The following is a 27,988-nucleotide window of genomic DNA, read 5'->3' on the forward strand; positions in this document are numbered from 1 at the left end:
CTTAGTAACTTTAAACAAAAGGAAAACTCTATTGTTTGTGCCTTTTTGAACAAGAAGACTTTGATGCTTTCTACAGCTCAAGAAGATACATCAATGACTTAAAAGCTCCCCAACAAGCAGTCAGTCTCCCAAAGTGTCAATGAAAAGGGAAACTAGGCTCCACCTTTCTTAAAATGCATCCAGGAAAATAGAGAACCAAAATTCTTTGTTGGTATATATTGTCCCTAAGTACTGTTACAATCTCAAAATGAGGCAAAAAAGCCCCATTTACCACTATTTTTGAACTCAATTTTAATAAAAAAATGACAGCAAAAATATTTCTTTTCAATGATACTATAAAACAGCTTGGGTGAGTTCAGATGACTTTTTTTTTAAAATAAAAATATGTTTACCTCCATCCAGTTTGGGTGGGAAGTACTTCTGAAGGAATTCTTCAATTCCATAAAAATGATAATCATTTACTATGTGTGGTTCATTGGTGAACTCTGTAGCTCACTCGAAGTAGAACATATATTATTTATTTCTCATCTACACTACTATCAAAAACATTCACCTTAGGAAAAAAGCTGACAATTATGTCACTGAATGTCAACGTTTCTCTTTATTTATTTTGAGTTTATTTTAAAGGTTGGGTTTTATAGCATGTCAACTAAATGTTACCTAAAAACATGACTTTTTAATCTCTCATAACTTTTGTTTGATGGAAGGGCCTAATTTGTGATCAAAATTGAACTAAAAAAAATCTTCCTCCAAAACATATCTTGTACATGTTTGATGCACACAGATTGGGAAAAAAACAACCAGCTTTTTTAAAGGCTGTGGTGTTTGTTTAAAGCAACACAATGAAGCAGGATAAAATGATCAGATTAATACAAATTTTCAGAAGACTTGCATATTGGGGAAAGAAAATTGAGCAAGAGTAAAAACATTTCACTATTATCTTATCATGTATGTAATAGATGTACCTTAGAAAGCTCCATTCCTGGGCCACATTGTTTGCAGGGGACACAATTTCCAGAGCGATCCCTAAATTCTTGCTGTCTACAATCTCCTGTTTCAGACATTATTCTATGTGGCTAAAAAAAAAATACAGAATATTCACAGTGAATTGTTAACAATGATACATCACACTAAAGTACCTTGAGTTCTTTGGAACAGAAAATTAAAATGAACAAAAAAAATCAATGTATTGTTCTAATAAAGCTGTCTGAAATAACTACTGTCACACCCAGAAATGCTAATTGAGAAAGAAATAAAGCTCATTTTCACTTTTTGAAAAGAGGCCAACTTCAGATGTGCTGAATAAGTCAATGAGCCTAATTCTTCTGGGTACTTGAAAGACCCTTCTTTCTCCTTAACACAGAGGAAGGAAAAGTTTCTCCCCTTGGAACCAAGTTTATTCAACTGCAGGGCAGAATCGCTGCTTTCCTCAGACAACTTTCTGACAATTTGGGTGAAAAGCAATATGTTATGTCCTTGAGGGCTCTGGCTGTAGCCTAAGAAGGTCTGTAGCCTAGAAAATGTCTAGGAAAGGAGTGGGCATTCAGAGAGAACCATTCTTCCCCCGCCCTGGGGTTTCATCGTTCTTCTGCTCGGTAAACTTCCAACTTAACAGTGGCCCATTCTCTCATCAGCAAGTAAGAGGTTACATTTACAAATATAATGAATTGGGATGGCCAGTTACACAGGATTTTGCAATCACTCATTAGAAATTTCCAAGTAGATTTAATGTGATTGCCATTTGTTTTGCAGGAACAAATTCAGTTCTTTTCCAAGTGGACTAAGTGTACATTTTACTGAGAACCAATGAAAGAACAATATATACTTGCCCTTATTGGTTTGGGTACTGGCTTTGGAAAATCATTTCTGAGAGTTATTGGATAAAAAGTTGAAATTTGTAAAGTGTTTTAAAGTTTGCAAAGTGCTTTACACATATGAGCCCATTTAAACCTCACAATAACCCTTTGAAGTAGGTGTGATTAATATGTCCTTTCCAAAGGTGAGGAAACTGAGGTTTGGAAAAGGTTAAGTGACTTGCCCAGGGTCCCACAGCTAGTAACTGTCTGAGGCCAGATAACCTCTCAGGTCTTCCTGACTCCAGCTCCAGCATTGCTCAATACTCCTGCCTGTTCTAGTTGGCAAAAAAAAAAAATTTTAAAACAGGTTTAGAAATATTTTGAGTTCTTCAAGAGAAAGATGGTATATAAATATGAAACTATAGTATCATCATTATTGAGTTCTCTTAAAATTTTATTGAGTTAAACTGTTTGGGGAAGGGAAGTCTTAAATTAAGATACTTTCTTGCAGTCAAGGCAATGAAGTTTCTATGCTATTTTCCAAAAGAGTCTCTTCAGGCTCTAAATCTATGTGATTAAAAATGATTTAACCCACATTTGAAGGGCTCAGGGAAAACCAGGGCAACCAAGGACTCATCTATGATATGGATTACCTTATATCACTTGTCCCCTGAAGGCTAATACTTATTTTTATATTTTTCCATTCCTTCTGTATCCCCCTGTCCCTCAATAAGCCACCTTATATTTAATAATACAGAGGACATTTCTTCAAATGTATTTAGCACAGAATCATGGATATTTGAAGAGGGCAAGGGCTGTCTCTGTCTACTTGTTTGGCACAATGCTTTACTCCAGTGCCAAGCATAGAAAGGCATTTAAGAGCTTTTAGGCAGAGGCCCATATAGCAAGGTAGGAACACCACTGGATTTGAAGTCATGTGATCTGAGTTCTTATCATGACCTTGCTCTTAAAACCTCTGTAATCTTGGGCAAGTCACTCTCCAGACCTCAGTCTCCTCACCTGTCAAGTAAGCTGTGTTGGCCAAGATCATCTTCCCAGTCTCTTCCAGCTCTCAATTCATAATCTTATGATGTGATTTTTGTCTAAGACCAGAGTGAGATATAGACATCTAAACTGAGATGAAAAAGGCTGTTTCAAAGACATTTAGAGAGAAAAATTCAACACAGCCTCCCTTCTGGACTACTTATGCTTAACAGCTTTACACAAATGTTCCGTGTCTACCTGAATTTCTCATTGTAGCTTAAGCCCCTTTCTTCATACTCAGTCCTCCATGGAGAACAGTTACTGTCCTCTGTATAATAACCCTTCATATATTCAAAGATCATTATTAATCTTTTCTTTATTATGTCTCCAGATGAAATAAATTTCAGTTCCTTTTAACTTCCCTCATAGGGCCTATTTTCCAACACTTTTAATCATCTTAATGGTTCTGCTTTGAACCCTTTCCAAGTATTCCACAAACCTTATAAGCCATGTAGTTGGGAACTGGAAATAATACTTTAGTCAGGAATGGTCTGACTCGTGCTGAGTATGGCACATTTCTATGAGCCACAAGATAATTTATCATTGTCATGGGGCTAGAATGTTGTTGCTCCAATTATTTGATTTCCTCTCTATTTCAAAGAAAAGAATTTAAATAATGCTTTCCAAAGTTGATTGGACATTTCTGTCCATTTTAGATTCATTAATTTGTACTAAGGAAGTAAAAAAGAAATTATTTGAAAGAAAAACAAAGGAGTCTGAGACAATTATAGAAAATACTCTGGGCCACATTAATTGTATTTCTTTCCTCACATCCAAATGAAAAAGTAGAATGAGGGATTTACTTACCAAATGTACTAGCAAAAATGCTATTGTGAATAATAGTTCTTTTGGTGATCTTTTAGATTCCATTTTTTTGATGAACTATCTTCCCAATCTGAAAACCAAAATTAAAGAAAATACATTTAAAATTTTAAACATGGATGGATTTACTTTGAATTTGCTATTTGAAATCCAACAAAGTACTTATATGGTTGTTATTCATTATTTAAGAGGAATCATATTTAAAAGTCAGCAAGAACAAATGACCAAAGTTTATTTTGAAAACACAACAGTGAAAAATTAATTTATCTTGCCCACAAATTTTATTTAAAACTCCAACAAGCTTTAACCTCCTTCATTTTCCATTTGAAATCACCACTGAGTGGAGTATAGTGCACACAGTGGACAATCACATCTCAAAGAGGGACAATGAAAACGACTACTGACTTCAAAGGCAATTCATTCCCCATGCAAGGATGAACTTAGGCTATGCCTCTGGGATGTCAGAACAATCAGTTAATGAAGTCAGTGGAGTCAAACAACCAGTCAATTCACTAGTGAGAAAAAGACAGTTGAACAACTTGTTTGACTTGTCCATTTGGACACAACCGTCAATGAGGTTAAATCTGTGAGTTTGGCATTTGTGAAATCTGATGCACACCAAAAGTATGTAAATTAAGTACAAATGAAAATTAAGGGAAAACAAGAATCATAGTGGATTTAGAGCTGAAAGGCACCTGAGAGATGATAAACCCAACCTTTTCATTTTACAGATGTGGAAATTAAGGGATACAAGAGGTTAAGTCATTAAGGCAGTTTTTGAAAAATTAGTAAACTGGGTAATTCAGAAAAAGAAAACTCAATCAAATTTTTTTCTTAAAGGGAAAGATTTTTTTCTCTGTCCCAAAATGCTTAAAATACTGTAATTTGCAAAGCCAATAAAATTAATTTTTCACATTTATACAGTGGCAAATGAAAAAGACATCTCCTTAAGAAAAAAATAATTGTTTAATGGATAGCTTCTAGGTGTGCATCCAGCTGCATTATTGAAAAGTGCGTTGAGAAAGCCCAGGGTTTCTTTGAAGCAGAGGCTTTTAAAACAAATAGATTCAAAAAATGTGATCTTGTATGTTAAAAAAAACAAAAAAACAAAGTCCACAGCCTCCTTCCAACTACCTTAAGCAAAACCTCCTCTCTAATTCTCTCCTTCCCCAAACAAGGCAAGTCACACTAGCATATAAAGAAAATCCAATCTTTTAGTTGTGGTTAGTTAGCCAGGGGGAGACCCATAAGACAGCACAAAAGAAGAGAAAAGGCAGAATCAAATTGGCTATTTTAACAAGTCAAATAGAATGAGATTATTTAGTTAACTGGTACTTTTTGATCAGAGGTTGAGGTCAATTTAAAATAATCTAGTACTTCACATAAGTGGCCTTTAGTAATTGTGTTCTGAAATGAATAGGCCACTCTACCTTCGAATCCAACACTTGAATCTATATGACTTAAATTAATGCTATAATTGTTTAATCACTCAATTCCCTTATATTTGTGAATACACAAACAAATAAAAAACAAATCACAATGCCTTAAAACTCTCCTTCATGATTATTTACATCTCTTTAGGATCACAGGATAACAGGATTATAGATAGAGATGGAAGGGACCTTGGAAGTCTAATATAACTTTTACAAGAAGGGGAAGGGGCAGCTAGGGGACTCAGTAGATAAAGCACTGGCCCTGGATTCAGGAGAACCTGAGTTCAAATCCAACCTCACTTACTATCTGTGTGACCCTGGGCAAGTCACTTAACTCTCATAGCCCCGCAAAACAAAAACAAAAACAAGAAGGGGAAACTGAAGCCCAAAGAGGTTGACTTGCTCAAAGTCACAAAAGTAAGCTAGCAGATCAAGGATCTGAACCCAGGGCTTCTGAATCCAAGCCAGGATTCCTTCCACTAACTCACATTGTTTAAACAAAAAAAGTACCAACAACAGTTAATGAAGTGATGAATTCTTAACAATTAAAAAATATCTGTCACTCTAATTTTGAACAATTCTTTTAAGAATAAAAATTTAGGGGCAGCTGGGTGGTGCAGTGGATAGAGCACCGACCCTGGATTCAGGAGGACCTGAGTTCAAATCTGGCCTCAGACACTTAACACTTATTAGCTGTGTGACCTTGGGCAAGTCACTTAACCCCAGTTGCTTCACCAAAAAACAACAACAAAAAAAGAATAAAATTTAAAATTTCTATATAAAGATCCTAATATCAAAAGACTGAATTTCATAGAATGAGAGAAAAGGATTAATAAAGATAATCAGTGACAGTCAGTTGAGCATCTACTTTACACTGGATTTATATGAGGAGTGGACAGACATCATCAGTTGGTGTGTGTGGGGTGGGACAGCCATGGAGGAGGGAATTGAAATACTAATAGTCATGAACATTTATATCCAGTTAAAAAACAACAACCTGGCTTTGGCCTTTCAACCCTTGAAACCTAATGGGAACAACAACAACAACACACACACACAACACATACACACATACACACTTACTCACTGAAATGATAGACTATCAGATCCAAAAATGATTATGCCTTTTATTTATTTATTTTTTGTCAGGGCAATGAGGTTAACAGGACAAAATAGTTTTTAAATACTGGGTCTCATAAGAAACATCCTCTCTTATTTCATTAACATGTGCCAAATTGGACCAAAATAAAGAGTTGAATAAAGAATTCAAAACTAGCTGTCTCATGTCTAACATTTTAAGGAGACATGCATTTCTCCCAAGAAAGAAAATCTTCTAGTAATAGCACTGGTGGTGGGAGGGAGGCAGGATGGGCAGGGGGGGAGCAAAGCAAAACCCCATTTGATTGTTCTCTGATTCCTTTACTACTGTACCACTCACTAACAATGTGATCTTGGGTAAAATCACTTAGTATCTCTATACCTCAGTTTCCTCTTCTTTAAAGAGAAGGGAGACAGCCTCACTTATCATCCCTAATTCACTAGATTATAGTGAGGATCAACAGAGATAATGCATGTGAAAGTATTCTGAAAATTGTAAAGTGCTCTACAAATGTGAGGTATTATTATTAGCAGCATTTGGCAACTGACCCGATAATTTCTATTCCCAAAGATCTAGGAAACAGAATAGAATCTCAAAGGTCACAGTGCTCACCTAAGATTCTAAGAATGAATTTTATTGAAATGACAGTGGGATGAAATGGGCTTTACCAGTTAACTAACTATGGGAGCTTGGATGAGTCACTCTACTTCCTTGTCCCTCAGTTTCCTCATATGTAAAATGAAGGGATTGGATTGGATTTTTCTATTCTGTCCTTTCTTGGATGAGATAGGTTTTTTAAAGGGGCATTTTAACAAATGCGTGTACATAATAGGAATAATTTAACTTTTTCATAAGATAGTCTAAAATCAAGGGACATTTTACAAGTAATTTAGCTATGATGAAGTGTCAGGAGTATGAACTTAAATTTCCTGGAATAAAATGAAATGCAGTATGAATTTCTTTGGCATTCAAAACAAGGGGAAAACTGGGCAAAAAAAAAAAGCCAAGCATTTTAAGTAATAATATTGAAAGTTTAAAATTAAGTAAAAAATTACATTTCAATTATCGAAATGCCATTTAACTGCTAGACATCTCTTTCTCAAAGACTTTTTTTTTAAGTGAGGCAATTGGGGTTAAGTGACTTGCCCAGGGTCACACAGCCAGTAAGTGTTATGTGTCTGAGGTCGGATTTGAACTCAGGTCCTCCTGACTCCAGGGCCGGTACTCTATCCACTGCGCCACCTAGCTGCCCCTCAAAGACTTTTAAACATAAATTTTTACATTGTTCAATCAGTGTTCAATCGATGACATCAAATATAAAGTTATTAAGAATGTCAGGCTCAAGAATGGTTGTGATTAGGGGCAGCTAGGTGGCGCAGTGGATAGAGCACCAGCCCTGGAGTCAGGAGGACCTGAGTTCAAATCCGGCCTCAGAAACTTAACACTTACTGGCTGGGTGATCCTGGGCAAGTCACTTAACCCCAATTGCCTCACCCCCCCCCCAAAATAGCTTTAAGAATGATTGTGATTGTGTGCAATCGGGCAGCTGGTTAGAAATGCAGCTGTGTGTATATACTCTGCTAATACAAATTCATCCTGTACAATACCCCCACCCATCAGTCTAAACTCTTTTTTTGAGGGGAGGGGACATAATAACCTTTGCTAGATGGTGCAGTGGATAGAGCACCAAGCTTGGAACAAAAAGACTCATCTTCATGAGTTCAAACCTGGCCTCAGACAGTTACTAGCCTATTTGCCTTAGTTTCTCATCTATAAAATGGACTTAGTTTCTCATCTGTAAAATGGACTGGAGAAGACTCCAGTATCTTTGCCCAGAAAACCCAAAAAAGGTGTCACAGAGTCCAACCTGACTGAAGCAACTCAACAATAACTTTTGTGCTGAACCAGTATCATTCATTGATGTGAGGGAGATGGGGTGGACTAATCTTAACAAGACAATTGTATTTAAGGAGCATGGACAGGTGAGACTGGCAGTACCAAAGACTGGTGGGGATCACACAAGCCCCAATTCCTTGTAACCCTGTGCACTTATTATTCCTTTATGACTGAGGAGTAGAGGAAGCAGTGAGTACTGTTGCTCCTTACCTTCCTGAAGCAGATCCTTCTGACCATGCTTTGTTGCTTCTGCCATATACTTGTCTGTCTGCAACTGTACTAAGCAACTACATCACAAAGAGGCCCACTGAGCATAACTAGAAGACTTTTAATTTACATATGCCAAAATATGATCATAATAGCAACAACTATCATTTATACGGTACTTTACCTATATTATCTTATTCAATCCTAACAACAACCCTGGGAGGTAGTTGCTATTATTATCCCTATTAACAAATAAGGAAACTGAGGTAGACAGAGAGGTTTAGGTCATTTACCCAGGATCATGGAGTTGGCATATGCGCAGCTAGATAGTCCTGGAGTCAGGAAGAAGAGTCTTCCTGAGTTCAAATGTGGCCTCAGACACTTAGTAGCTGTGTGACCTTGGGCAAGTCACTTAACTCTGTTTGCCTCAGTTTCCTCATGTGTAAAATGAGCTGGATAAGGAAATGGCAAACCACCCTAGTATCTTTGGGGTCACAAAGAATCAGAAAATAACTTAACAACACCAAATAGGATTGGTATGTGTTTGAAACAGAATTTGAACTTGGGTCTTACTGCCTTCCACAAGTGCTCTCAGCACTGTGCCACCTAGCTACCTATTAAATAAATCATCAAGGCTCACATCTTGATAAATGGGGCTGACAGTGCATCTATTTCTCATTTCCCCAGCTTCTAAATGGGAAAAACCCAAGACAGTTTTTAAAAAGGACACTCCAAGTCCCTTATCTAAATATACACATACTTGTAGTTACCCATGATGGGGTAAAAGGACTTAATATATGTTTATTGACTGACCCCCAACTTATGTGAAGAGCTAAACTGTTAAAAAGAGAGTAAGGGGGGCAGCTAGGTGGTGCAGTGGATAAAGCACCAGCCCTGGATTCAGGAGTACCTGAGTTCAAATCTAGCCTCAGACACTTGACACTTACTAGCTGTGTGACCCTGGGCAAGTCACTTAACCCCCATTGCCCCGCAAAAAAAAAAAAAGAGAGAGAGAGAGCAAAGATCTTGATGCTTAACATTTAAGTTTTTTATTTTGACAACAGTCTTTCCCTCTTAATCTTTGATTCCCTATTTCCAAGAACAAATTCTATGTACAATTTTGCCAAGAACCCACATTGTGAATCTTAAAAGAGTATTTCAAAACAGCCTAGATAATTTTTCAGAACACGTCATTTACTTTACTTTATTTTCCATACTTTATATCAAAACCACTTGATTTATTAGCCACTAGATGCAGCTCATGTTAGAGGTAACCATTTTCATGTAATAATCATATATTAACTTTATATAATGAAGCCATATTCATCCCTTACATTTTTCCAATATGCAATAACCTGAATTTAAAAAAAATCAACTTTAATGTAAACTGGCATGCTCACAATTTATAAAAAAGCAGGGTTGAGGTAAAGCCAGTGCTATAAATGCAGCCTTTAGTATTTTAATACCTAGACTGTAATCATAAATGGATTAAAAACAAATGTCAGTCCTAAATGTCAAGTGATGCAAAATGGATCATAAATATAGGGTACTCCTATCTTCGGGAGGGATTACAACCACTGGCATCTCCTATGGTCTCTACTCTTATATTTTAGCTTTCAATTTCACTCTATTCAGCTATAAAATGTCCTTGTGGCATTGTGTAACTGGCAAATCTGGGTGCAGCCTGGGAACTCTTATAGAGGTGTGCTGTATTACACATATTGATGTTGGCCTAGAGATGGAAATGATTTTCCTTTTTGCAATCATGAAATATTTTCTACAAGCTTTAAAAATGTCTGTTGCCAAATGCAATATCTTCAAACATCCAGAGTTCAAAAACATTAAGACCTAACATTAAGCTCCAAAAATTATGCCATTTTGGGGGGAAAAAAGTCAAATCAGTACAAGGTTTTTCAAGTCTAAACTCTCCTTCCTATTTTACTCCTCCCCCAAATGATGAATGAGTTTCACAGGTTAATGGGTGGATATCCTTTTTACACTATATGACACATTGATACTTTCAAAATTGTTGCCCAGTGATGATATATTCACTAAAATATCATAAGAATGTATGGACCTGCCTCATAGACCTGTTCCTCCTAAATTTGGAGCAAACATCAACTTGAATGTGAAAGGGGCTTTAAAAGACCACATTTCCCTTCTTTTGGAAGCAATTGGGCTCCTCCATCCTCCAAATATAGCTTTCTAAGCTATTCTTTTAAAATATATCCTGAGGAGATTACAATACCTTCTTTCATAACCCACTGCAGTCTTCGTTTCTCCAGGCTAAATACTCACCATTCCTTTCAGAACCTAGACAAGCTGATTGAGGAGCCCCTTAATAACATTCACTCAGGCTGATGAGTGTTCATGGTTCTTTGTTTCATCTCAGTGTTGGGGTATTTTTATCTCAGGTAGAAAAATCTTTTTTAAAGGCTATAGAGACCCACAGGCATACCTTTTAAGACTCACAGAACATAATGTGATTCCATTCAATTATCCTAATTTTTATTGTCAGCATCTCGGGAAGATAAGAGGCTGTGAATGAACTGTCATGGAAAAAATTTCATCAAACTGCCTGTTTTTGATTTTTGTCTTCAGCTTTGAAGTTGACTTTTAAGTCTCTAACTATTTAATAAAAATTGTCATCGGGCAAGCTTTTTTCAACTGGTTTTATAATGCAGGTCAATGCAGTTGGAAAACTGCTGAATTTGAAATCAGAACCCAGCTTCTCAATTACTGCCAGTGTGACCTTGGCACAGCTAGGAGGTACAGTGGCTAGAGTGCTGGGCCTGGAGTTGGGAAGACTCATCTTCCTGAGTTCAAATCTGGCTTCAGACACTTCCTAGCTGTGGGACCCTGGACAAGTCTTTTAACCATATTTGCCTCAGTTTCCTCATCTGTAAAATGAGGTGGAGAAGGAAATGGCAAACCACTCCAACATCTTTGCCAGGAAAGCCACAAATGGGGTCACAGAGTTGGACACAACTGAACAATAATAATAACAGGCTTGGGCATGTCACTTCTGTGTCCTGGCTCTCAGTTTCCCCACTTGTAAAAAAGAATTTGGACCAGATGACCTCTACAATTCCTTTTAGCTCTGAGTTTATGATCCTAAAATTGTCTTGTGAAATTCATTGACTTGGTATGTACACTTATTCTAGGTAGGCAAACTTTTTTTAATTTTAATTTTTTTTTTTTTGGTGAGGCAATTGGTGTTAAGTGACTTGCCCAGGGTCACACAGCTAGTAAATGTTAAGTGTCTGAGTCCGGATTTGAACTCAGGTCCTCCTGACTCCAGGGCTGGTGCTCTATCCACTTTGCCACCTAGCTACCCCGGCATACTTATTTAAAATGCATTAAATGAAAATAGAACATGAACTTTTTGCTACAGTTTTGAATGTTTTCCTCCAAGTATTTGTTCATTAGGTTTAGAATCAGTTAGTTTTTTTCAAGCATTAAAAAGGTAATTTGTTGGGGCAGCTGGGTGGTGCAGTGGATAGAGCATCAGCCCTGCAGTCAGGAGGACCTGAGTTCAAACTCGACCTCAGACACTTGACACTTACTGGCTGTGTGACCCTGGGCAAGTCACCTAACCCCAATTGCCTCACCAAAAAACAACAACAAAAAAGTAGTTTCTTATCAAATGATAAGGGGTATAGATTCATTCCTTTAAATAAATTTGAAAACGAAGAGTCAAATTCTACTTTAACCTTAAATCCACCTCCAATTCTATTCATGAGTATGAATGGAACTTTTTGCTTTTGATTAAGTGTTTACTCAGTAAATTCCAAGTTCCTGAAGTAGAATTATAACTGAGATAATTGTGGGCAATTAGTATGGGCAGTATGTGGCTGGTTTTGTTGCTGTTGTTTGTCCTTCATTCTCCAGGAGGACCAATGACTTCAGAAAGGTGATGTCTTGACTTGCAGTGAACTGGATTTAAGGGAGGCAGGGCTGTGCAAAGTCACCAAGCCTCACTTTCTCCTACTGAGCTACCTGGGTACAGTGGCAAGATATAGAGCAGGATGACTGGAAATGGCTCTGGATGCAGTAGAAGACCTTGGCCTTTTTAAGCAAAATTCTACAATCTATGTAAACTACAGATGATGATCATCTGAAGTGATCAGGCTATATGTATCTTTCTTTTTAAAGCCTCATGGATATGTAACCCTAGACAAATGTAAGACTAATTCAAATGTGGTCCTAATTCAAATCCCTAGTATAAGGGACCTTACCAGGTAAAAAAAAAAAAAAGCCAAGACAAATTTTCATGTTCTAAAATTCAGATTCAAGTGTAAGACTAATTTTAAATATCTACAAAACCTACTTTATGGCTCTTTAATTAAAGGAATAAATTACTTCTATGGTTATCCAGGAACATACAAACCAAATAAATCAGCTAGCACTTAGTATGGAAAGAAAATAATATAAATAAACACAAATTACGTACTCTATGGAAACAAAATAGTGAACAAGATATTTTCATTAAAGGAAAATTGCTACAAGAAACAGACCACTGTTGCACGTATAGTAATAATTTCACATTGTCCTTAAAGGCTAAGAAAAAAATAATTTTAAAAGAAGACAAATTTCACATTAAAGTGGAATTTGGGTCCCTAAAAATACTTTTTAGCATAACTAGGTGAATAAAATGCCAAGAATGGCCTTATAACATGCTCATAGCCTGCATTAATGATGACTGATTAAAGTCAAACTACACATGTCTTTCTGGAATTAGTTCAACAATGAATTGTGACATTAAGCAACCAAGTATTTTTTCTTCCGTCTCATGTGTGCTCATTCTTTTCCAGTCTATATCTCCCACTTATACACAGCATTTCATTTTTTAAAAATAGTTCTTCTCACCAAACTACTGATGGATAGTTTGTAGAAGGATGGCAGCTTTTGGTATTAGGACTCACTTACTGTCAATTGCCAAATCTAAATTCTACCTGAAAACTGGTCAGTAAATGATATATGAAACCTCACCTTCTTGAGAAGCATATAGAAATAAAGGAGCAACAAAAAATGCCTGAGGTATATCATTACCTGCACAGCATAAAAGATGCACAACATAAAAAATGTTGAAGAAAGCCTGTCCTAATCAATATAATCTGTTCCTTGCAAAAGTATCTGATTATGAAATAATTACATTAAAATTAATTCTTCAATTTATGCATATCCTGTTTAACAACAACAGTTGCTGTCAATATAGTGAAATCTTTTTTTCCTTGTTATTAACTTTTTTTTTTGGCAGGGCAATGAGGAGTATAGTGAAATCTTAATCGAGTAAGACTTACAAGAAAAAAGAATACATCTCAGTTAGCCAACATACATGTTTTAAGTGCCTACTGTGTCAATGTCCTAAGTGCTGAGGATATGTGAACTTTACACAAATATACTGCAATTAACAAAAACTGTATGGGGAGTTGGGGGAAGTGCTTAAAAATTTTACTTTTGTTCATGCAAAAAAAAGTGATCCCATTAAAGATTTCTTCCATTCTAAAAACAGGCAAGATTAATAGTGCCCCATAATCAAGACAGTCCACTCATTTCAACTCATCCAAACCTTTATTACCAAGGTCATAATTAACTCCACGTTATATTTATCTCCACAGAACATCACTGGCAAATGTAGAAGGACTTAAAAGTTGTGAGGATCAAACCTTCTTTCCTCCTTTAAACAGGAAAGAAAAGGCAACCACAAATCTGTTTAGCTCTCTCTACTACATCATTTTTTTTTACATTAAAGTCCTTCATAAATGTCAACCTTCAGCAGAAAGGATAGCATATGTTTATATAACATTTATGAGGCTTTTGAAAGCCCCTTCTACCTCCCCGGCTACGATTCTTTTCAGTAATTGCAGAGCCTAAACTTGTTGATATGAAAGGCTGTTTCCAGCTGCTAAAATCAGTAAGCAACTCAGCAGTCCTCCATCCTGGATGCCCATAGGAACAAGCACCCTGGCAGCTTTCGCTTGCAGTTATTTGGGGTTATTTCCTAGGTGGCCACTAACAAAACAGAAGCCACGCGTTTGGAGACAGACTAGGCAATATTAGCAACTTTTCTCTCTACCTCTCACCCAAATCTTGGAGCACTCAACAAGGTCCTTGGACAAGCCCATGATTTTGGAGAGTCAAAGTAGCCTTCCCTTCCAGAAGAGAATAAAGTATTCCCACTCCTCTCTCTCTGGCTCCGAAGTGCTTACTTGCCCTGCCAAACTTGGAATCCCGCAGTTTTCCCTCTTCCCTGAAAGGCTCAGCGATCCCTTGGCCTTCCTTGCTTCCCAAGGCGCCTGCCATGCAGTGCGCGCTCTATGTCTCTCCAAAGCCAGCCACGCTCACACCTTCCGGGGCACTGGATGCGCTCCCACCCCAGGCGATCGTAGATCAGCTCCCGCCCCTCACAAGCGGGACAGCCCCTCTTCTCTGGAATTGCCCGAGGGCGAGCAAGGTGCCGGGCAGAGCTGGGCAGCAGCCTAAGCGAGGCGCCCATCCTGGGGCAGCTCACCTTCTCCAGTTCCTCGGAGGCCGCTCCGGAGCGCACTTCTCCTCTCTTGGTTCCCTACTTCCCCTCCGAGGCCCGCCAGGGTCAAGCCCCACGCAGCTCGGCGCCAGGTTGAGCTGCTCTGGGCTAGAGGGCAGCGGGACTCGGCAATGGAAGAGGTGGCTGGTCCTGGGGGCTTGGCCCTGGCAGCTGCTCCTCGAGGCTATAGCCTCCGCACAGCGCCCTCCCGTAGCCCGGGCAACAGCAGCCGCCGAGCCACCGCCTCCGCCTCCCCAAGTCCTTTCTAGCCAGGCTCCCTCTGAGCAGCCCCGCCCTTCTCTCCTGTATTCTCCTGCCTCCTCCTCCTCATTTTTGCAGGCCCAGCCCTCTTCTCCTTCTTCCTAGTCAGCATTCTCTGGAGGGGCGCCGGCACCACTCGGCCGGCGCCCCCTTTCCGCCATCTGTGCGCCGCACCTGGCTATGTCCTACCTTGCTCCAACGTAACTAGCCGCTATCGGGGGTGCTAGCAGAAGCTCACCACCATGGCCACACTGAGGGGCGGTGAAACTCGTGCCCTCCTTCATCAGGGTCTTGGGGGGAGAGGGAGCAGCAATAGCTTCCCTCCTAGGATGCCTGAGAGGTACTGGAGTAGGTAACCAAGGCAGGAGGTAGTATCAGCAAGATTACTGTGTGCTTCTTGTGCTTTTTCTGGTGAGTAAAGGGGGAGAAAGGTTGTAGTGGGTGAGGGAAAGGAAGGGAACAAGCATTTATTAAGCACCTATTAAGTACCAGGCACTCTGCTAAGCCCTTTACAAACATCTCATTTGATCCTCACAGCAACCCTGGGAACTAGGTGAACCTCATTTTCTAGTTGAGGAAACAGAGGCAAACAGGTTAAGTGACTTGCTCAGAGTTACACAGCGAGTGTCTGAAGGGGGATTTGAACTCAGCTCTTGCTGACCACAAGGGCCCTATTCACTTCTGCCACCTAGCTGCCTAAGCAGAAGGCTTCTCTTTTGCTGTTGGCATTAAATTCAACAAATACATATTAAGTGCCCACTGTGTGCAAAAAACTTTTAGATACTGGGGGGAAATAAAAAGGTAAGGAAGAGCCCCTGCCCTCATGAAACTCATAATCTAATTGGGAATAACACACAAACACAAATAACTAAGTATGGTTAAAACAGCTCTTTCCCCAATATTTAGGCTACTCTTCCAAAAACTCCTCCGACTTTCCCTTGCTGGGCTTCCGATCTCACTACCCTGTGGCTCCTATCCTAGTAGCAAAAGGCCGTATATTGCATTTGGATATCCTTGGTTGAGGAAAGTCCCTACATGCAGCACCTATAGGCAGATGCGTGTGCCATGAAAGAGGGGTGGCACAGAAGGTCAAGGAGATCTCTGTTACCCACACTGTTTGTTTAAAAAATATCTTTGAAGATCTAGTATAAATGCATGGCACTTGAGGGTGATTGAAAGACATGTAAGATTAGCATCTCCTCCAGCAGCCAGGTGCTGCAGTGGATAGAGTGCAGATCCTGAAGTCAGGAAGACTCATCTTCCTGAGTTCAAATCTGATCTCAGCCACTTCCTAGCAGTGTGACCCTGGGCAAGTCTCTGAAACCTGTTACCTCAATTTCCTCAACTGTAAAATGAGCTGGAGAAAGAAATGAAATGGCAAACCACTTCAGTATCTTTGCCAAGAAAACCCCAAATGGGTTCATGAAGAGTCCAACTGAATAACAACAAGACTAGCATCAGAAGTTCTTAGATGGGGTATATGAACTTAGTGGATTTTTTTAATAACTGTATTTCAATAGACTTGGTTTCCTTTGTAGTTTTATGTATTTTGTTTTACGTATTTTCAAATATTCTTCTGAGAAGGTTTCACCAGAGTCCCAGAGGAGTGTAGCACACATGTACTCATTAAAACCCTTCAACTAGCTCCTTGCAGCTTGATGTGTGCTAGTCAAAGCCCTCCAGATCCATTTTAGGCTTTTTGAAGTCAAAGGCCATACCATATACTTCTTTACTTATGAAGCACATGACTCAACACATCCTGGCATGTTCTCCCTTCTCATCTCTGCCTCTTGGCATCCTTTGAGCCCCAGCTAAAATCCCACTTTCTACAGGAAGCCTTTTCCAGTCCTTCTCAATTTTAGTACTTTCCCTCTCTAGGTTAACAATTTATTCTGTAAAGAGTTTGCTTATACATAGTTGTCTGGATGTCGTCTCCCTCATTAGACTATGAATTCCTTGAAGACATGGTCTTTTGCTTTTCTTTGTATCTCAATGGCTTAGCACAGTGTCTGGTGCATAGTAGGCACTTAATAAATGTTTACTGACTGTCCAAATATTTGTTGATGGCTGGTTGACTGAATGAAGATGATGGCTTACTCCTACCATAAATGGAAATGGTGAAAGTTCAGAAGAGCCCTTCATAATGAATATGGCCTGTCACACAGATAGCAAAAGGGAGGTTTGAACCCATATCCTCTGACTCCAAAGTCACTGCTCTTTCCACTATACCATGCTGCCTCTCCTAAATGTATAGATTACTAAGAAATTTCAAATATGTAACCCATAGCTTAGAACTAGAGCTTCTTATTGTGGGGGACCTGAGTTCAACCTTGAAGATTTTTCAATAAGCATAATCAGTTTGCCTCTGAACCCTGGGGCTCAGAGACCATCTGATTTTGGCTAATTTCTAGCTTTCTACTATACTAACTCCTTTATAACAAGGAATCAAACATAGAACACATTTTTTAATTTGATCATGAAAACAGAGAGGACTTTTTACCCAAGTCCATAGTTAAAAAAGAGCAACCTCTTTAGTGAGTTCCATGTTCTCGAGGGAGCTACATCATGGCTCTAGTCTTACAGTGACACCCTATAGTTAAACTCTCCCCACTCCATCCCCCCAAAACACACACACACACACACACACACACACACACACACACACACACAAAGAACCCTCTCCAGACCTTCACAGTCTACATCACTCAAGTACCGGTTAAATACATTATCTATATTTGTTCTTCCACCGTGTGTCTATGTTGCCTCATGGCTCCAGCCCCTCCTGTGATCCTTGCATGAGTGATCTTTCTCCCTTGTTCCAGTTCAGTTCTAGCTCTGTTGTGAACCAGAAACTCCTCTGTTTAATCAAAAAACTCCTTTATTACTCCACTACTGCTAACTTGTGTTCCTATAGCAACAGATTTTGTCCAAGGACTCCTCACTTTTCCACTGCTTCTGCATTTACCATCTTCATCTGCTCCAAATACCTTACATTGCTGCTTCCATTATTCCCAAGTATTTCCCTTTCTTCTGGAAAATGTTACAGCCAGGGCCAATATGCCTTTGGTCTAGTTAACACAGCTCCATCCCCTTTGTTAGTCAAACATACGACTGCACCTGGTCTGTAAAGATAAAAGCCCCTGAGATAGTTATGAAGACCTTGGTTCTAAACCTTCACTCTTAGCTAAATTGAGTAAATTCCATTCAACTTTTCCCTGCCTCAGGGTACAAGTAATATGCCCCAATCAGCATCTTTCAAAAAAAAAAAAGAATCTCTTTAAAGTTGGGTTGAACCCGAAGTCTTTATTCACTTTTTCTTTTCTTTCTTTTTTTTTTTGGGGGGGGGGGTGTGAGACAATTGGGATTAAGTGATTTGCCCAGGGTCACACAGCTAGTGTCGTTTCTGAGGTTGGATTTAAACTCAGGTCCTCCTGAATCCAGGGCTGGTCCTTTATCTACTGTGCCACCTAGCTGCCCCGCTTTATTCACTTTTTCAATTTCCATCATCTCTCAATGCCCTAAATCCCAAGCCATGCAAATTACCCAGAGATTTGAAGAAGTCTGAGGAGAGCACCCGGAACCTCCTAAGTGAACGGGTAAAGCTGGCAGCCATTGCCATCAAGCTTGCCATAATGGCAGATGCCTACTTCCTTACTACCCATGACCTTATTTGATTCTTACAACAACCTTGTAAGAGAGGAAAGACATTGTTGCTTCCAGTTTAAAAATGAGAAAACTGAGTTTCAGGGTGGGCAGGTAACTTATCCAAAGTTATAATAATTGGACAAGCCTAGCCCAGATGCTAGGCCTTCTGATTCTGTCCTTTTTACCACATTCACTCTCCATTTTGGTCAGAGTAGTTAAATGGTCAAATATATTCAGGAAGGTTAGCTTGGCATAAATGTGAAGGATGGGTTAAGGAAGAAAATAAGAATTTAAGTGCCTAATCTGTGCCAGGTGCTAAAAGCTTTACAAATGTTACCAAATTTAATCTTCACAACAATCCTGACAGGTAGGTATTATTATTATTCCCATTTACAGTTGAAGAAACTGAGGCAGACAGAGAGAAAATGACTTCCCCAGAATCATATCATTTAATAAATATCTGAGGCCATTATTTGAACTCAGGTCTTTCTGACTCCAGCCCCAGTTCTCTATCCACTGCACCATCTAGATGATGGGAAACAAGTAGGGACAAGTTGACCAAGTAGAAGGTGATTGCAGTATTACAAGTAGGAGGTAATGAGGATCATAATTAAGTGTGGTAGCAGTGGAAATAGAGAGGAAGGGACAAATGCAAGGGATATAGCTCAGGCTGGATTAAAAATAAGTGAATAAGAGAAGTATGAGTCAAAGATAGCCCCAAGGTTGTAAACATGAAAGATTGGATGGATTAATGGTAATGCTACTGGTGAAGTCAGAAGGAGGTACCATTTTGAAGGAGAAAATAATAAGGTTGGTTTTTGGACATAGAGAAGTTGGGGTGTATTGGTGATAAAAATCAAGACAGAAAAGTTCTGTAGGCCACTGGAAGTGCAGATATGAAACTCAGGGAAATAAAAAATTTGCAGTCACATGCTTTGCCCTGTTCAGTCTGGTATCCTCCCTGTTCCAAACCATAAACAGACCATGATCATTTTTGCATCTGTACCTTTTGGTTCATACTTTCCTCTGCCAGAAATAAATCTTGGTCCTGCCTCCTCCAGGATTCCTCTCTGATTTTTCAGTTTCCATTGCTCTCTCTGTTCCCTGAATTACAATTGTATTTATAGTCATAGGCACAGTTGAGCAATTAGTGAAACTTAATTCTTTCAGATGTGCTCATTTTGTCTCTCCCTGGAAGACTGGAAGTTCCTGAGGGCAGGTTATGTCTCATATACTATCAAGTGCAATACCAGGCATATATAAAGAGGTGTTGAGTCAACACATTTTTTGTTCTTCAATCATTTCTGTAATGTCCAACTCCTTGTCACCCCATCTGAGATTTTCTTGGCAAAGCTAATGGAGTGTTTTGCCATTTCCTTCTTCGGCTCATTTTTACAGATGAGGAAACTGAGGAAAAATCATTGAGTGGCTTGCCCAGAGTCACACAACTAGGAAGTATCTGAGACCAGATTTGAACTCAGGAAGATGAGTCTTCCTAGCTCCATGCCTGGAGCTCTATTCACTGTGCTACCTAGCTGCCCCCAACACTTATAATGTAATTAAATTTAAGATAATTCATAACATGAAGTTACAATTTTTCTACATTATTTGAAACTCATAACAATAAAATACTTTCAAAGAAAAGAGCATTTTTGTGCTATGGACATGCCGTGTTATTTATGGCAGTACTTCTGTATCAAATTATCTTGCACATTATATATACATATAGCTTTTATTTAAATAGTGGTTTATGTATGTATATACACATATATGTTACGTAGATGATTTACCTACTGCATTCATTCTTTCAACAAACTATTAAATGTATTGTGCCACAATGAATAAAGCCCCAGGCCTGGAGTCAAGATGAGCTGAGTCCAAATTTGGCCTTAGACACTTACTAGCTGTGTGACCCTGGCCAAGTCACTTAACCCTGTTTGCCTCAGTTTCTTCAACTGTAAAACGAGGATGATAATAGCATTGATCTGGCATATTTGTTGTGAGGACCAATTGAGATAAGACTCATAGAGCACTTAGCACAGTGTCTGGCACATGGTTATTGCTATATGAATGTGAATCATCATTATCCTTATGATTATTATGCACCAATGACGTGCCAAGCACTGTGCTAAGGATTGGGAATAGAGAGGTAAAAATGAGATACTATCTATCCTAAAGTAGCTGGCATTCTAAAGGAAACAACCCATCCTCTTTATAAGTAAATGCAGAAGATGCACAAAGTAAATCCAAAGTGATCGAGGAGAGGCCTAGCAAATGGGGAAAATAGGAAAGGTTTGCTACAGGAGATGGACAGTAATTCTAAGAGGCAAAAACTAGGGAGAATGTTCCATAGGGCACAGCCTATGCACAGAATCTGGAGGGGAAATGTTGTCAGGGACTAACTACTAGGACAGTTTGGCTGGAATATCAAGTACCTGAGAGGTAATGATACTTAATAAGTGTGAAAGGATAGATTGGAGAAATACTATGACTGTAACCAATGCACTGGAGGCCAGACATATAACCAGGTACATATATGTGTGTATACACATGTGTATATGTACACATATATGTCCATACATGCATGATATTGAGGCTCTTCTGACATCATTACTTAACATATATGATTTCTGCTAAATGAAATTATGCAAAAAATGTGTCATAATTTAGAGCATAGTACTCAGAATCTGTTGTTGTTCAGTCATTTCAGTTGTGTCCAACTCTTTGTTTCCCCATTTGGGATTACTTGGCAAAGATACTGGAGGGGTTTGCTTTTTTCCTTCTCCAGCTCATTTTTACAGATGAGGAAACTGAGGCAAACAGGGTTAAATGATTTGCCCAGGGTCACACAGTAAGTGCCTGATGCCAGATTGGAAGTCAGGGAAATTAGTCTTCCTGACTGTAGGCCCAGCATTGTATACACTGCACTATCTAGCTGCTGAGATCTTATTCCCTTTTAAAACAAATCTTTGCCCCAAACAATTCCTGGATCATTAAATGCAGGTATCTTTTATATGAAAAGAAGTAAAACTCAGTCAGTTCTACTTTTTCCATGGTAGAGAGATTAGAAATTAGAAAAAGAGAGGCTGGAGTCACCTTTGGTTTGGAGATTTGAAAAGCTTCCAATGCTTCCTCCCTCATTCATCTCCCCTCTTTCTAATTCCTGTCTATTTAGAGGAAGGAGGGTAAAGTAGCAGCAGAAGTCTGTGCTATGAATGTGAACAGAGATTGTCCTCCCTGGAAGTACCAACTTCCTTTCAACTCTGATAAAACCAGTTTCTCCATGTTTCACTTTAGCTTGAATTCTTTCAAAATCACTTCTTTCCCTTACTATATCAGAATGCCTCTGGTGTGAATTTTGTGTTTTTGTGTCTTTGTGGATAAATGCCTGTGGCATCTTCATCTCATTTTGCCGGGCCTCTTCCCTGCTCAGAGGGGAAAGAATCAGGCCCACAGAATGACCTTGCCAAGGTATAGTTTTACTCTGAAAAAGAGGACAAGTAGATAGTTCTGTGATATTTGTTGAACCTCATTTTTGTCCTATACCTATCCTTTAGTTTATAGAGTTGCTAAAGGGCACTGAGAGATTGTCAAGAAGGTTTGTGCATGAACAAGAACTTGAACCCAGGCCTTCCTGAATCCTTGAGGTGAGCTCTCTGTCCACTATGCAACACTGTCTCTGGAGTCTGTGATATTCAAATACAACACACAAAACTATTATAAAAGAAGATTATTTAAAGGGAAGATCTGAACCAAGCTAATTTTTGAAAGGAAACTTACTGCCATTTTTAGTAATAAATAAAAAGGCTTTAATAAAAAAAGTTCTAGGTGATCCTTCATAAAAATCAAATACTAGTTATGGATTGACATGGGGTTGGTCAACTTTGGTTTTGCTTCTCAAAGGAAAAACTTCTTCTGGGTTTTCCTAATTCAGCCCCATGTCAGAATAATGCTGTTTTTATCTTTTAAAAAAGTTGTGTATAGGTCTTATAAATTAGAGTTAGTGAGCAAATTACCCATATTACTTTATCTGGCATTGGCAAGTACCTTAATACATTCCTTATCTGGAATATTTGCTTTTTCTGCTTAGGCATTTTGTTTTCAAGAAAGAAAAAAGTAAGAAAAGCTACTGGAAAGAATTCTTAGTAATGTGGAAAGTGATTTTTAAAAATTATAAGTATTTCTATATATGGAACAGATAACGAGATTTGTCCACAGATGTCTCACAATAATATCAATGGGAGTTTTTAGCACATACAGCCAAAGCTTTAAGCTAGTGTTAGACTGTCTGGGGAGCTCATTGGAAAGATTTAGGAAGACTCCAAATTCTCCTTAAAACAGAGAGTTGGCTAAATACAATTTCCCATTAGTGGCATTTAGAAAATTCACAAAAACTATTTTAAATGTGGTGATAAATCACCATAATGATAATATTTTTAGAAGGCATACTTTTGCTCATCTTGCTAATCCTACTAACTCGGTGTATCTGATACTCTCTGGTAGGAATGTAGAAACCAATTCATGTGGTAGAGATGCAAAAGAAGGATAGTTGAGAAGTAATTTGGAGTTACCGTGTTAATAGACAAAAGTGCTTGACATAGTTGTCTCAGTAGCAGAAAATGCACGCCAGAGGAAGTTGCTATCTTTATATCTCAAAGACTAACATTGTTCCCCAGCCGGCTACACAATACACTTGTTATAACAGTTGTTAGAAAGTTATGCTCCTGACTCTGCTATCTGGTACATTCACCACCACCACCACCACAGCACACAGCCAGGGCAATCTTTGAGTAGTTATTAATCACGGTGTACTTTTGTAACTGAGAATTGCTAGTTCATTGACATGGAAACCTATAATTAAAGCTCTAGCCAATTGTTCTTTTTTAAACATTGTGACTTGTTTAATTTCTCAGCCTAAGGCTGTGTCTATACAATGTCAGCAGTTATTTATTTAATTTAATTAATTCAGGTAAAATGGTTTGGGCGGTGGGGGTGGGAGATACATGAAAATTGCCTGATCTGGCCCTCCTGCCTGAATTAACCACATATTTGCCAACTCTCCCCCTCCCCCCCGCCATTTTTCCCCTGTGTAGACAGCTCAAGTTTGTTATAATGAGATTAGCCAAAGGATAAATCAGTAGTGAAACTGAATTAAAAGGGAAAAAAATGAACCGAGACACTCCCAAGGGCCAGAGCACAGTATGTTGATAGGCTACTTTCTCAATTGTCACTTCATAGTCCTTTCTTTGAGTTTTCTTTGTACCTTGGTACAGCAAGGCTGGAGCAGTTATTAAAAATTTTTTTAAAATGATGCTCTGGGAGGTCATGGTCATAATTTGTTTCATTGTTAGGAGAATAAAAATTTAAATACCTCTCCTGGCACCAGTAAAAGCAACAGTTAAGACTGGAAGATTAAATTCTTACTGACAGCCCTTTAAATCACAGTCAGCTTGGCATGGTCTTAAATAACCTCCACTGACAACTATCGAAGTAGGAAAATCAAACCTACAGTGCTAATTGCCCTCCTCCTAATATCAGGCAGCTGCTTTACAAAGGAATGCAAATTAATTGGTTTGGGGAAATTAATGATAGATGAAATCAGGCCTCATTAGGCCATACTTGTTTCATCAGAATGTCAGGGTAAATGGTAACTGGCCCTATCACCATTTAGTATTATCTTGGGTTTTTTCAGGCAACACAAAATAGAGTATTGTTATGTTAACTGAATATTCTGCCCAAATAAAACAAGGAGTGGGATGAGGGGAGACATTTTTAATGAATCAATGTAAAAAACACTGATCTCTCTATTATTTCATAGTGCCTTTTTGTGATTATGTTCAAAATGAAAAGATTTCACATATTTTGGTACTTAGTGAGCTGATAAGGTACTTGAGACTGTCTTGTTTTGTTAATAATTAACTTTCTCTTTTCAAATTCAGTTCATCTGCATAGGTTAGATCAGTGTACCTTAACTGAACTTTAAGTGAAACTCAAACATATTTTGCATGAAATCTTGAGTGTTGACATTCAGATAATTTTCATAAACAACTGGCAAATTTTAACTGACAGCAGCTATCACTGCATTTGAATACTAATTTGGCAATTAATAGAAAACATTTTTGAGTCTTCTTTTGAATGGGCCTTGATCTTTCAAAAGGGGTCATAATATCTGAAAAGAGCTTTCAACCAAGTTTAGGGCAACCTGGCTTCACTTAAAAAAGGGGAAAAAGCCATTTAATTTTACACATCAAAAGCATAAATAATTAATTTTTTTCAAAGATTCTCTGCAAAGTACAGGACATGTAGTTGCAGTGTTTATGTGTATATATACATATAAATGTTCACTTAAACATGTTTAACATTTATTATATATCTACATATACATATACATAAGCACACTTGATCAAAATACACAATTTATGCGAGATACTTAATTTACTCTTTTTGTGTAAGAAGGAACTCATTTGTTTTAGGTAAACTTCCCCCGCCTTTAAAAAAAAATCAAACATTGCAAATTATTTTTAAAAAACCTAAAACAAACAAAAATCTTTAAATCTACACACTTAATTTGCATCTGCATTTATCTACAAATTTAAAACTACATCTACTACCCGGGTGAGGTATTCTGCTGCTCCTGCTGCATGCTCAAGTTGTCTCAGCCTTTTACTTTGCCTAACTGGTCTAGTCTCTTCTGCTTACTTGCAACTAAATTTTTCACAGCAAATTGTGCAAACATCCCACTGCAACACAATGCTTGCTGCATAAATCAACTATTACATTTCCTCTGACACGCAGTTAGAAGGGTGGCGTTGCATTCGACAAGCAGATTCTGGCTCGAGAGGGTTAAAGTTATTCACCCATCCATACACACACTCGTAATAATAATAAATAATACAAATAATAAAAAGCCTGCAACAAGACTTAAAATGTAGTACCTGCAACGTGCTGAAATCTCTCCAGTCTCCGCCCTTTCGGTAATTTAGTTTCACACTGGCACTACTTCTGTACCAAATGCTTCTTCCTCCCCCAAAAATGTGTGTCAGCACAAGCCCGGACGAAACTCCAAATCCAGGAAAATAAAATTAACCGTGCAGATCAAAGGCAGAGGAGCACGGAGACCAAATGCCTGTAATCTGATCAGTGATCAGATGCCATTACATCAAAGGCAGTGCTAAATTGTTTTGGCTTTTTTTTTCTTTTTAACTGTATGTTAAAAAGAAAATTCTCTTTTCAGCAGGTAGTTACCTCCCGCCTTCTGGTCCTTAAATGGCTTTGTTAAGTGTTGCTCACTTTGGCTTCTTCCCTCGTTTCTGGGCCGGGAGAATGCAGAGGATTCCTCTCTGGCTCCCCCGAGTTGAGTGGCCGGATTTGTAGCTTTTTCAGTTCCCAAGCTGTGTTGTGGATTGTGTGTTGGGAGTTTTTCCTAGTGCCAGCGGGTTGTGCTTTATCCCTTTCATCTAGGCGAACTGCAGATCCCATGACATCATTCAACGCTGTGGGACTGGTAGGAGAGCTATAATTCAGCCTGTGGGGGAATACGGAGAGCTAGCGAGAGAGGAACAAGAGTTTGCAAGATTTCTAATCAGGTTAGTCCATTGTAACTAGCACAGGGCTCATTTCAAAGTTCCTGTTATCTGCTTCCTAGGGAGAAGGGAGAGAGAATACAGCCAGAGCTTTTATGTATGATAAGATCCCTGATAAGTGCCAAATAAGAGCATTTAAAACCTTATCTTTGACAAAAATCACTGTTCCCACAAGGACTAGGGTATCCGACATTCAGAACAATTTAATATAGCTGCCAAGCAATTATGAAAAATGCTTCCAAATCGCCAGATGGACTGGGTGAATGGCAACAATAGCAACCCAACTGAATGAGAAAGAGGTCTCTAAGAATTCAAGCAAATTATCCTCTTCTTGAAAGTCGAAATGGAAGAAACCCATTATCAATTAGAGAATGGCATTCAAAATTAAACCAGGGCTGTCTGAACAAGTAATTAAATCAGCAGACCAGAATCTCTTGAATTCTGTTCTCAGATCTACCACCAACTCACTGGGTGACCCTTGGCTGGGACTCAAGCTTGTCTTTGCCTTAGTTTCTGATTTTGTAAATTAGATCTAATAACACCTCCTTATACTCAGTGTTAATAGGCTTAATTCATTAATACTTGTTAACTATTTTAGGATTTTCACATGATATGTAAAGGCAAAGTACTTTCATGTATAATGATGGACCAAAAACATGTTTTCATTTGTCTTTCTGGGGGTGATGTTACAGTCACACATGGGTCAAAAATAATGTTGTTGTTGAGTCATGTCGGACTCTTCTTGGCCAAGATACTGGAATCTCCAGCTCTCTTTTTTTTACAGATGAGGAAATGCAGGCAAATGGGGTTAAGGGACTTGGTCAGAGTCACACAGCTAGTTCGAGTCTGAGGTCACTGTGCCACCTAGCTACATTTTAATACATTTATTTATTTAAATTTATTTATTTAGTGTCTTAAGATTTGCAAAACACTTCCCAAGTATTTCATTTTATCCTCCCAACTACTCTAAGTGTAGTGCTGTAATTATTCCCAGTTTTATAGATGAGGAAACTGAGGCAAGCAGGTTAAATGACTTGCCCAGGACACAGCTAAAAAGCATCTGAGGCAGGATTTGAACATAGATTTTCTGAGGGCTGGTCTTTCTGCCTACTGCACCACCTAGCTGACAGTTCTAAACTGCACCTGAAACTTTATAATCAGACACTAATTTAGTAAATGGAAAATTAAACTCAATACCATACTTTAGTCCAATTCTCCACTGCCAATATTGAAGGAGTATCTAGCCTGTACATTAAACCTTTCCCCTTTTGTTTCTTTCTCATAATCTGTGAACACAAACTCATGATGGCCTAATTTGACTTCTCATTGTGGTAAAATATGAAGTAAGACAAGAATCTAACTTTTATATGACTGTGTTTTCTTTTGTAACAGTACCAGGCAACAGCAAAATGTGGTTTAAGATCATAGGGTCATAGTCTGAGAACTGGAAGGGACCTTGGAGGTTATTTAGTTCAACTCCTTTATTTTACCAGTGAGGAATTAGAGACCAAGTGAGGTGGTTTATCCAAGTTTCTATCTACTTTTTTCCCCACTCATGTATGGAAGGGAAATTATTTTGGTTTGCAAAAGAAAAAAATCCAACTTTAAAAAAGTCATTAATGATATTTTTGCAATACTGAAATGGAAAAGTAGAATTCGATTCTTTAAGAGCA

At 38.5% G+C, this 27,988-nt stretch overlaps 1 protein-coding gene across 1 annotated transcript in view; it reads right to left on the minus strand.

Moving 5' to 3' along the window:
• Positions 1 to 26,208, minus strand: part of TNFRSF19 (TNF receptor superfamily member 19) — a 95,628-nt gene extending 69,420 nt beyond the window's left edge. The window contains exons 1-3 of the mRNA XM_043998307.1: positions 25,668 to 26,208; positions 3,648 to 3,735; positions 966 to 1,076 (exon numbers count right to left, since the gene is read on the minus strand). Coding sequence (XP_043854242.1) covers positions 966 to 1,076; positions 3,648 to 3,710 — 174 coding nt within the window. The 5' untranslated portion in view covers positions 3,711 to 3,735; positions 25,668 to 26,208. The remainder of the gene's footprint in view (positions 1 to 965; positions 1,077 to 3,647; positions 3,736 to 25,667) is intronic.
• Between the last annotated feature and the right edge of the window lie 1,780 nt (positions 26,209 to 27,988).

Source organism: Dromiciops gliroides, chromosome 3 (genome assembly GCF_019393635.1).
Source record: "Dromiciops gliroides isolate mDroGli1 chromosome 3, mDroGli1.pri, whole genome shotgun sequence".
Classification (NCBI taxonomy): Eukaryota; Metazoa; Chordata; class Mammalia; order Microbiotheria; family Microbiotheriidae; genus Dromiciops; species Dromiciops gliroides.